This window comes from Terrapene carolina, unplaced genomic scaffold (assembly GCF_002925995.2).
Source record: "Terrapene carolina triunguis isolate 2854851 unplaced genomic scaffold, T_m_triunguis-2.0 Scaffold93, whole genome shotgun sequence".
NCBI lineage: Eukaryota > Metazoa > Chordata > Testudines > Emydidae > Terrapene > Terrapene triunguis.
In genome coordinates, this window is record NW_020664444.1 from 8,637,053 (window position 1) to 8,647,871 (window position 10,819).

Consider the following 10,819-nt stretch of genomic DNA (forward strand, 5'->3'; position numbering starts at 1 on the left):
GCTTTGGTCTCCATCCCTAGACCCCGTCCACCAGCCTTTAGGTTCTAGCCCCCCGCTGCCTTCTCCAGTCACCCACCCACTCCCATCTCCCCTGGCCCCAGCTGCCTCCCCCCAACCTCCCCATCCATGGCTTAATTTCCCCAGGCTTTCCGGGGCTGAGTAAGTCTGCTGTGAAAAGTGATACTTGTATGTTTGTTAATATCCCTTTTCACAACAGACTTACTAGCTAGCAATAAATAAATTACAATGATCTGGACGTGTATATTTGCATATTTATTTGTTTTTCCTAAAGCTATTTAAGTATTTTAGGGAAAAGTGTGAGAGTGGCCACCAGCAAGAGTTTGGTGGCCGCACTCTAAGGCCACCGAATAATTTGTCCTGAGAACCCCTGGTCCCTTCTGGCATTATAATCTATGAATCTAGAGTAAACCCTTGTGTATTTTGTGATTTTAGATGTTGTTGCTGCACTGATGCAGACCCCTAGCATAGGCATGATTTACACCTCATGCAGTTAAATCAGTGACTAAAATCCCAGTGTTGACAAGTTATAGGTGGCACTGTGCAAGAGGATGTATTGGAAGAAATTTGGCCTCGGGTTGAAAAAGCCTACTCCTTAAAAACTGAGGCAAACCTGCAAGCATAAGCAACATGTGGATGGTCTAGAACTGGATGAAATTTGCCAACTTCCAACAGAAGAAATTATCAATAAGAGTTAGGGATGAAGCTGATATTCTACTTGACAAGCATTTGATTTGTTTGGATTTTCCCTGCTGCTTGCATTTCTAAAGGGTTTCTTTGGGTTCATATTCTTGCATTTCCTTTTTCGATTTTGGACCCTTCAGATGGTGTGTGGAGACCTTTCCAAATTAAGTTGACCCAGTTAATTCATTGGATATTTTCTGTGACATCTTATCATTAAATGGCTCTTTTGTGCTTGGTCATATGACTGTAGGTGAAATAATGACTCTCTGGGTATGTCTACACTGCAGTGTGTAAGCCCAAAGTTAGTGGGACTCACGTCAGCTGACTCTGGGTTAGAGAACCCAGAGCTTGATCATCTACACTGATTGTCAACCGTACATTAAGAATTTTCTATCCCAGGCTTGAACTCAGAGCTCTGGTGTCCGCAGTGCCGCGTACAGGCCTGAGTCCCATCAACCATATCCCAGACTTTCCAGTGACTCCTGAAACGTGGCAGCTTTTAGCCCTTTGACCATGGTGCACTGTGGGGAAACTTGACTGTCCACCCTGCATGTTCCAGGAAGTTTGAACAGCCAGGTAATGCATCCTGCCAATTAGTCATTTTGGTCTGTGCGCTCTCAGCTATCAGAACCAGCAACATGGAGGCAGCACTTCTATTGCTTGTGCTTTCACTCCTGTGTCAGGAAACAGGCAGAGCTTCTGTGAGATGCTGGTGGACATTTCAGTGGTGTTTTCTGGTCCACCAAAGGCACCTGATAGAGCTTATGATGGAGGCGGAGGAAGAAAACAAGGAGAACACAAACATGGTAGACTTAAAGAGGCTGATGCCGCACATGACATTCAGTACAGCTGCTGATGTCCCCTATGTAGATCAGCTCTTCTGGAGCAGAGCCACAAGCGTAGATTGGTGGGACCACATCATCATGCAGACAGGGGATGACCAGCACGGGTTCAGAATTTTCACATGAAGAAAAGCTACATTTCTGGAGCTTTGTGAGCAGCTTGCCCTACTCCCCCAGCATCAAACCACACACATGAGGACAGCCACGCTGGTCCAGAAGCAGGTTGCTATAACAGTCTGGAGACTGGCTACCCCAGACTGCTACAGGTTCTTTGCCAACCAGTTTGGTGTTGGAAAAATCAACTGTGAGTAAAGTGATGGCAGAGATTTCTGAGGCAATCAGATGTGTGGTTTACTCCAGCATGTTGAGCATAATAGATATTCCTGAAGTAATTGCTGTCTTTGAGAGAATGGGCTGTTCCTAGGAGTGAGGGTGGGGCATCAAAAAGCTCCTCGAAGTGTGGCCCCAGGTTGTGCTGCTCCTGAGGCAAAGCCTCCTCTGGGCCCAGTTTCAGCAGCAGTCTCATTTCGCTGGCCTCACTCACTTTTTCTGTTCAGTCTCCGTTGCAAACACAGAAGGCTCTCTGATGGTGTGTTTGCAGCTCACTGACCCACCAAGCTTCTGTACTACAAGTGGGAGGGGGGCAGATGCTCCCATTTCCCTGCAGTCAGCTGGCGGTTCTTGGGATAGAGAGGACAAAGGAAGTTGACCCATGGGATTGTGGGATATTTTTGGTGGACTTCTAGGACTTCAGTCGGGAGGCTCCACCTACACTGCAAAGCAGAAGGGTTTGAACCCTCCAGTACTGCAGGAACCTAGGACTATAGGTCTGAGCCAGAGTCTGAGAGAGTTGTGTGTAGACAGAAGGGGATATGGGCTCAAACCTGAGTGAGCCCAGGCTTACATAGCAGTATAGACATACCTTGGTGCCCAGCAGGTTGCAAATCCTTGGATACTAAGTCATTGCTACTGGCATAAATATAGCCACAAGGTGTCAGCGTTGGACTGCTTTGCCAATGATTTATTCTTTTTCTTTTGTGTCCCCTACAGGATCACTTGTCATATTTCCATTTTGTTGGTCGGATAATGGGTTTAGCTGTGTTCCATGGACACTACATCAATGGGGGTTTCACAGTTCCCTTCTACAAACAGCTGCTGGGGAAACCCATTCAGCTATCTGATCTGGAATCTGTTGACCCAGAACTGCACAAGAGTTTAGTTTGGATTTTGTAAGTACTATTCATTTACCAAGTACTTAACTATAGAAGACTGAGCACCAGACCTCAGGGGTAGTAAGATATCACATTAAAAGAGAGCCTTCACAGTGGAGCAGGTTTTGCAAAAACACTCTATTTCCTAGCCTCTGCTTCCCCATCCAAGAATTGAAGGTACTTGTGAAGGAAAGCTCTTATACAAACACCACTCAGCTCTTGTCGGATCCTTCAATGAAATCATAACCTTGTCCTTAGTCACCTAATGTTTAGTTGTGGAAATTATTTATATCAAAATCTAATGAATTCGGTGTGTGAGTGCTTGGGAAACAACCAGTGGGGGAGCGTGCCCTTGGTTCTACTGTTTTAGACATATATAAGAAATTATCTTTTATATTCACATCCTCTTAGAGTTAGTCAGATATATTTGAAATTCCTTCAAAGTTTCATTGGTCATAAGGCAAATAATTTTTATCAATGCAGCTTTTCCTTTTGTGTTCTAATTCATTGTCAATTCACCAGCAGTTCAGAAAGTTACATGATCTTCCTAATATTTTGTGTTGAAATATGGCAAAAAATCAGTTAATTTTATTTTAAATTTAACAAATTAACTGTCTGTTTACTAGCAGGGTGTGTAGAGAAAAGGGAAACTAACACATAGGTTGAACTTCTGAAACCCACAAGGCTATACATGAGAGAGGCAATTTAGGAAACAGTAAATGTAGGGCTTGTGAAAGATGGCAGATGGACCCTTCACTCCACAGATTAACTTCCTTAAGTGTTCAATAAATAACTGGTCTGTGTGCATCAACAATTGGGAAAAAATGACATTTTTTTCCATTTTCCTTTTAATTGACAGAGAGAATGACATCACCCCAGTGTTGGACCATACTTTCTGTGTGGAACACAATGCTTTTGGGCGCATTCTGCAGCATGAGCTCAAACCAAATGGCAGAAATGTTCCTGTTACAGAAGAGAACAAGAAAGAATATGTCAGGTACCACAGGAAGAACCAGCTGCCCAAAACATAACGGGAAGGGGTTGGAGAAGATGAGTTCTTTATACAATTCTTAGGATCTGAAAAGTGAAGTAATGAAGAGTGCACATTAGGAGGGAGATCTGAAAATTGTTTTTAGTGAACAAGTGTATGTTCTGTTTAGGACTTGGAGGAAAAGAGATTCTCAGAGAAAAAGCACATTGGGAAATCCTTTGCTTTCCTGAAAGTTCCCATTTCCAGCCCATCACAACCACTTGTGTCCATTATAATGACTCTTCCTTAGTCTAGGGAGGAATGAAGACCTTTCTCTGAGCAAGTAAACAGTGTTCCTTCAATCAGTCAAAGCAAATTATTCCTTGGCACTTAAGCCCCTGCAAAGCCATTGGTGTAAAGGACCAAGTTCTGTCCTGAGTTGTGGTTCTCTACATGGCAGCAGTTTCTGCTGGCACTAAATCAGTCTATTCTGAAGGATAAATAGGTCTAAGTGTCTTCGATTTGGGGACATTTTTGCTGCGGGATTTATAAGGTATATAGATTTATGGATTTTAAGGCCAGGAGGGGACTAATATGACCATACCAGACCCACCTTCTATTTAGCAATATGGGAAGGGCAGGGTGGTCATGACCCCCTGGTTGAGAACCCATCATCTAGTCTGATCTGCAGCATTGCACAGTACATAGAATTTCATCCAGTAATTCCTGGATGGTGTCCAATAACCTGTGTTTGAACTAGGTCATCTCTTTTTAGGAAAAAATCCAAAGAGAATTCAAGATCACACCTATATCAGATGTAGAGAGCAGGTTCATATTTCTCCCTTAGTTGTTTATTATCATACATATTAATTCATTGCTGCTTTCAGTTGACTTCTGTCCTCTTACTGATGACATTGAAAAACATGACTAAAATCATTTTGGGATTAGACTTCTGAGCTGGCTTTTAGCAAACATGCCTAAAAGTGGTGATAGGTATTTGAAGGGAGACTGATGGTTGAGGGCAGAACTTTAAGATTTTTTTTTCAGAAAGTCTGCAACACCTAAGTATAGAATAATACTTTTTTTTGATGCATTTCAAACATTAATTTACTGCTTTCCTTTAGGCTGGGAATACAAATGCTCTGAATTGGTGGGAGATGTAATGAATGATACAAACAAGATCCAGTGACCTATTCACAGTAGCTAGTTAGTGCTGACTTTTCTGGCCTGATTTTGTATGAAGTCTTCATCTTTATATACCTTCCTGGCATAGCAATGTAATTCGTATACATGCCATAAGAGCTAGGAGAAATAAACTGAGCTTTAAAAAAGTTAGTTCTTCTTTTCTTTGTGTTGATATGGAACTGGTAATTACAGAAGGAAAATGGACAAAAAAAGTGTTTTCCATAAACACAATGTGTCTATCCAGACCATAATAGGTCTTTGACCAAACTTTCCCACTCTGATAATATAAAAAAGCCCAGTTCTATCCAGCATATTGCTCCTAACTTTCTGTTTTGGGCTTTTTCCCCCCCAGGTTGTATGTAAACTGGCGATTTATGAGAGGAATTGAGGCACAGTTTCTGGCTCTACAAAAAGGCTTTAATGAACTTATTCCTCAACACTTACTAAAGCCTTTTGACCAGAAGGAGCTTGAGGTACACGTGTTTGTTCATTCGGAATGATTTTATTTTGTGATCAGGATGACCCATGAGCAAATGTTTAGAGTATTAATGTAAAAATAGTTTTTCCCTTTTCAATTATAATGAACAGTACCAGAAAGCTGTGTCATTTTAATCACAGTTGCTAGTTTGTTCTGGCTTTTTTTTACGTGAGAGATACTAGCATTACGGCTAGGGCTGTCTAAAATGGGAGATGGTAAAAATACATGTTGTCTAAACGAGGGCTAATGCTGGACGTGGACAGTTTTGTTTTTTTCAGCAATAAGACTAATTCTATATTGCAGATCGCACAAACAATGACAGATCCTAGCTTGTTAGTCTCCTCAGAATAGTTTGTCTTCTGTAATAATTTACAATCCAGGTCATTTATTGACACTACATAGAGCAAAGATTAGAGCACTTTAAAATGAAAGCAGAAAATTTAAGTATAGAATATACAGAAAAGACCTGGGCCTGTTACTTTAAACCTGAATTTCAAAATGCAGCCACTTAAAATGGTATTTTTTTTCTTTGTATCACATTTATTTATTTCTGTTTTCTGTTCCTTCAGTGCAAATGGTTTGCTCCCTTAATAGTAAAGCAGATGTTCTCAACTTGTAGCTTGTGGACCATTGGTGGTCCTGGAAGCACTTGCTAGCAATTTGTGGCATGCCAGCTAGTCACATAAGGCTATTTCTTGTTTCAGCCTTCTAAATTGCCCTGAAAGGCAAATAAAAAATGCATTAAAAACTTTGTGATATTTTCCATGTAAACAAATGTTGCCATTGCCACAATGTTAAACGAGTGTGAATGAGAGGGAAGGGGGTCTACATATCCTGGCACAAGACAGATCCATGAGACAATACTCTTTTAAAATGTGGTCCACCGCCTGAAACAGTTTGAGTACCTTTGGAATATACTATATCCGGGATCGGCAACCTTTGGCACGTGGCCCGACAGGGAAATCTGCTGGCGGGCCGGGGCGGTTTACCTACCTGCAGCGTCCGCAGGTTCGGCCGATCGCGGCTCCCACTGGCCGCGGTCCCCCGTTCCAGGCCAATGGGGGCTGCAGGAAGTGGCGTGGGCCAAGGGATGTGCTGGCTGCTGCTTCCCGCAGCCCCCATTGGCCTGAAGCGGCGAACCGTGGCCAGTGGGAGCTGCGATCTGCCAAACCTGCTGACGCTGCAGGTAAACAAACCATCCCGGCCCGCCAGGGGCTTTCCATGATGGACCGCATGCCAAAGGTTGCAGATCCCTGGACTATATCATTCATTTTAAGCAATTGGATCTTGTGTCCCCACTTCCTTATCACCATTCCAGTTGGTTGGGACCTTGGCCTATCATGACTTCTTCCCACTACTCCGCATTCCATTTTCACTTATGGAAGAGATCTGAGGAATTTGTTTTGTAGTCTATATTAGAGATGATAAACAGAATATTGTATAGATATATATACCATGGCACAGTTGGCAGTGATCTAGTAAGATCTCACAAATTAAGCAGGGTTTGGCTGTAGTCATTAGTGGGATGGAAGACCTCAGATAAAATGCAGTGCTGTGAAAAGTGGTGTCTGTGATTCAGTAGGTGACACTCTTTTGTCTAAGTCTGAAGCTCTGGTATAGTGTAAGGAATCACACTATGCTTTTCACGTTACATGTTAAAAAAACAAACAAAACTAGTGATAATTAAAGTAGAGGGTGTGACGGGTTGGATCACAGAAACCCCCTTGGGAGCTGCCACCCGATGTGCCAAGACTACCCCTACTTCTGTTTTCCCTGCCAGCTCAGGACTCCAGCACCCCGTCTTGCTGAATTAGACACTCCAGTCCACTTCAACACAGACCCAGGGTCTGAATTACTTGTCCCAAAACTGCAAGTTTACCCAAAAACAGCTCACAGGAGTGTGCTTGTCATTAGCACTCAGATGCCCAACTCCCAATGGGGTCTAAACCCAGATAAATCCATTTTACCCTGTATAAAGCTTATGCAGGGCAAACTCATAAATTGTTCGCCCTCTATAACACAGATAGAGAGATATGCACAGTTGTTTGCTCCCCCAGGTATTAATACATACTCTAAGTAAATTACTAAATAAAAAGTGATTTTAATAAATACAGACAGTAGGATTTAAGTGGTTCAAAGTAGTAACAGACAGAACAAAGTAAGTCACAAGCAAAATAAAATAAAATGCGCAAATCTATGCCTAATCAAACTAAATACAGATAATCTCACCCTCAGAGATGCTTCAGTAAGTTTTTCTCAGACTGGACACCTTCCAGGCCTGGGCACAATTCTTTCCCCTGGTACAACTCTTGTTCCAGCTTAGGTGTTATCTAGGGGATTCTCCATGATGGCTCCTCTTTCTCTCTGTTCTCTTCCACCCCTTTATATATCTTTTGCATAAGGCGGGAATCCTTTGTCCCTCTGGGTTTCCACCCCCCCTCACTGGAAAAGCACCAGGTTAAAGATGGATTCCAGTTCAGGTGACATGATCACATGTCACTGCAAGACTTCATTACTCACTTGTCAGCACACACATATACAGGAAGACTCAAAGGTAAATACAGCCATCTGCAGACAATGGGAGTCATCAAGATTCCAAACCATCCTTAATGGCCCACACTCTACATAATTACAATAGGCCCTCAGAGTTATGTTTTATATTTCTAGTTTTAGATACAAGAGTGGTACATTGATACAAATCAGATTATCATACTCAGTAGATTATAAGCTTTGTAATGATACCTTACAAGAGACCTTTTGCATGAAGCATATCCCAGTTACATTATATCACTTATTACCGTATTTTCTCTAAATCTATCCCAGTTACATTATATTGACTTATTATTATATTTTTATAAAACCATGTAGACTGCACAACGTCACAGAGGGTTGGCTTTGGTTTCTTCTCCAAAACCCAGTTTAGGTAATTGCATTCACCTACCTAAAATCCACTTGCCGTTTCAATTGGAGAGAGTATTCACCTCCTGTCCTGAGCTGTTTAGTAGCGTTACTATATACTGTGCACCAGAAAAGTTTTTCATTGTGGGTAAAATGATTTGTGTATGTGCAGTATATTACAGTTTGTAAAGCATGTTGGGGTAATAGATATTAATGTAAGATGTCATTTCAGTGCTTGTTGCTTTAAAGTGTTTTTACAATTATTTAACAGCTAATAATAGGAGGCCTGGATAAGATAGACCTGAATGACTGGAAGTCAAACACGCGTCTAAAGCACTGCATGGCAGATAGCAATATCGTAAAGTGGTTCTGGCAAGCCGTGGAAACGTTTGATGAGGAAAGAAGGGCGAGGCTGTTACAGTTTGTGACTGGGTCCACACGTGTCCCTCTTCAAGGTTTCAAGGCTTTGCAAGGTGACTGATGTGGAGTCTGAGTTAATGCGTAGTCGGAGAAGGCAGTAAAAGTTGTTCCATATTCACTGCACTATAATAGTAGCATGTCAATATGTGGCACTAGAATTTAGTAATCTAATTACTGAAACCCTGCCCTTGAATTGAAGTTCTCATTTGTCATCACCTCTGCCAGTAATGGACAGTTAGCAGTTGCCAGTAGTGATATGCATTGACAAGTCTGTATTCTTGTTATCAGGTAGCAGTTTAGTTGGTGTCACCACTAGTATGTGCCAGTCTCCTGAGAAGACTATTGTCTAGACGGGTGTAGTTAAAATCATTGTGTATATACAACCACTGTATATTTTAGTGCATGAAATTTACAAATCTAATTGGGTTCCTGAATGCACATGAACTACTTAGACTGTTTCTTAAATGAAGATTTTATACCCTGACTCAATACATTTGCTATACGTATTTTTATTAGACTTCGAATGTATTTCCAGAAATTGCCTCTTTCTGGCAACAGAATTTCAGTGTATTAAGCACATTATGAATGGACCCATTACAGATACATGTTGGCTGAGAATAAATGGAGCCTTGCAGCCATAGTGTGTATGAGCATCTCCCAAGTGCTGCTTGCCCTAACACCTCTCCCATTTTGAGAACGGGGAAGCCCTTTAAGTAAAAACCCATGTTTTCTGAGAGCCATGTTGGGTGATATTTGTTCTTAACAACTCCAGCTACCTCCCCAGAACCCCTGGGCCAACTCTGCACTGACTGGTATGCACAGTTAACCTCTGGTACATTCCTGCTTGAAACTGGAATTAATCCTCCTCCTCCCCACCCCGCCTCCCCCCCGTATTTAGCAAATTCATTATGTATTATAACTGTTGCTGAAGTGCATTAACTAGAATGTCTGTCTGTAAGGTTCTACAGGCGCTGCAGGACCCAGGCTGTTTACCATCCATTTGATAGATGCAAATACAGACAACCTTCCAAAAGCCCACACTTGGTAAGATGAAGATGTTATTAAAATCTGCTGCCTCTTGTGTTGGTGCACAGGATACTCATTTATCTCCATTTGTCCAGTCAAGTCTTCACAGATAAAAGGATACACATTACAAGAAATGATCTTCAAAGACAATGATTCAATAATTCCATGTATTCCTTGTGCAGCAGTACAGTAATGGTGTTCTTGCATGTACATTTAGCTATAAAATTAGAAAAAAAGGCACTACTAATACATTATATACAGAACTGAACTTCAAGAGAATCTGAGATTAGCTTTTGCATAGACCTACTCACACGCTCATGTACAGGAAGCCATTTTAATAGGTACCCTAAATATTTTGGCATTTGGAACCAAAATGTAGGAAAACTCTTATTTTGAAGCAACACTTTCAGTAAATTAACCACTTAACTGATTCCCTAATATGCCTCATACTTGGGGCAAAGTATACACCCAGTGCTTCCCTGTATATTAGGCACACTACTATCTGACATTCCATTGGACCATCAGCCCCTCAGAAAGCAGTAGCATTGTCCGATACAGGAAATGCTTTGGATTCAGTAACTTCTTCCCTTATTAGGTATTAATAGGCAAAAAAAAAGTTAGTGTTACTGTGACTAAAACAATGCTTCAAAATGCTTTGGACGCTAACCAGAGGCACTGTAGCCTGGTGTCTTTTTTACACGTTGCAAGTGTTTTCAGTTCAAATATTGCATGGGAATGTGTGTATTTTTATTGAAAGCTTTTTACTTTATTCCACCATTAGAATTATACATTATTATTATTAAGCACAAAAAAAAAAATCAAACATTTCACGTGTGAATGCTAAATTTTTATTTTAAAAAGTGTAGCCATATTAGAGGCAATATTTAAAAAAAAAAAAAAAAAAAAACTAGGTAAAGGGTAACATGGAATAGTGAAGTTAAACAAGCTCAAATGCTAACAGAATTCCTTTCCCCCAGTTCACAGCTCCCCTGTGCAGGTTCATGAACTATAGGAAAAGGTGCTAAATTAGCCCTAATCTTGTTTAATTTGATCACTGAAACAGCTAATAATTTTCACTTCTACCACA

The 10,819-nt window shown here is 41.3% G+C and overlaps 1 protein-coding gene across 1 annotated transcript in view; it reads left to right on the forward strand.

Annotated features, from left to right (window-relative positions):
• The window catches only part of SMURF1 (SMAD specific E3 ubiquitin protein ligase 1), a 41,829-nt gene that overhangs the window by 27,174 nt on the left and 3,836 nt on the right, over positions 1 to 10,819 (forward strand). The window contains exons 13-17 of the mRNA XM_026650763.1: positions 2,595 to 2,773; positions 3,615 to 3,752; positions 5,263 to 5,383; positions 8,558 to 8,759; positions 9,675 to 9,750. Coding sequence (XP_026506548.1) covers positions 2,595 to 2,773; positions 3,615 to 3,752; positions 5,263 to 5,383; positions 8,558 to 8,759; positions 9,675 to 9,750 — 716 coding nt within the window. The remainder of the gene's footprint in view (positions 1 to 2,594; positions 2,774 to 3,614; positions 3,753 to 5,262; positions 5,384 to 8,557; positions 8,760 to 9,674; positions 9,751 to 10,819) is intronic.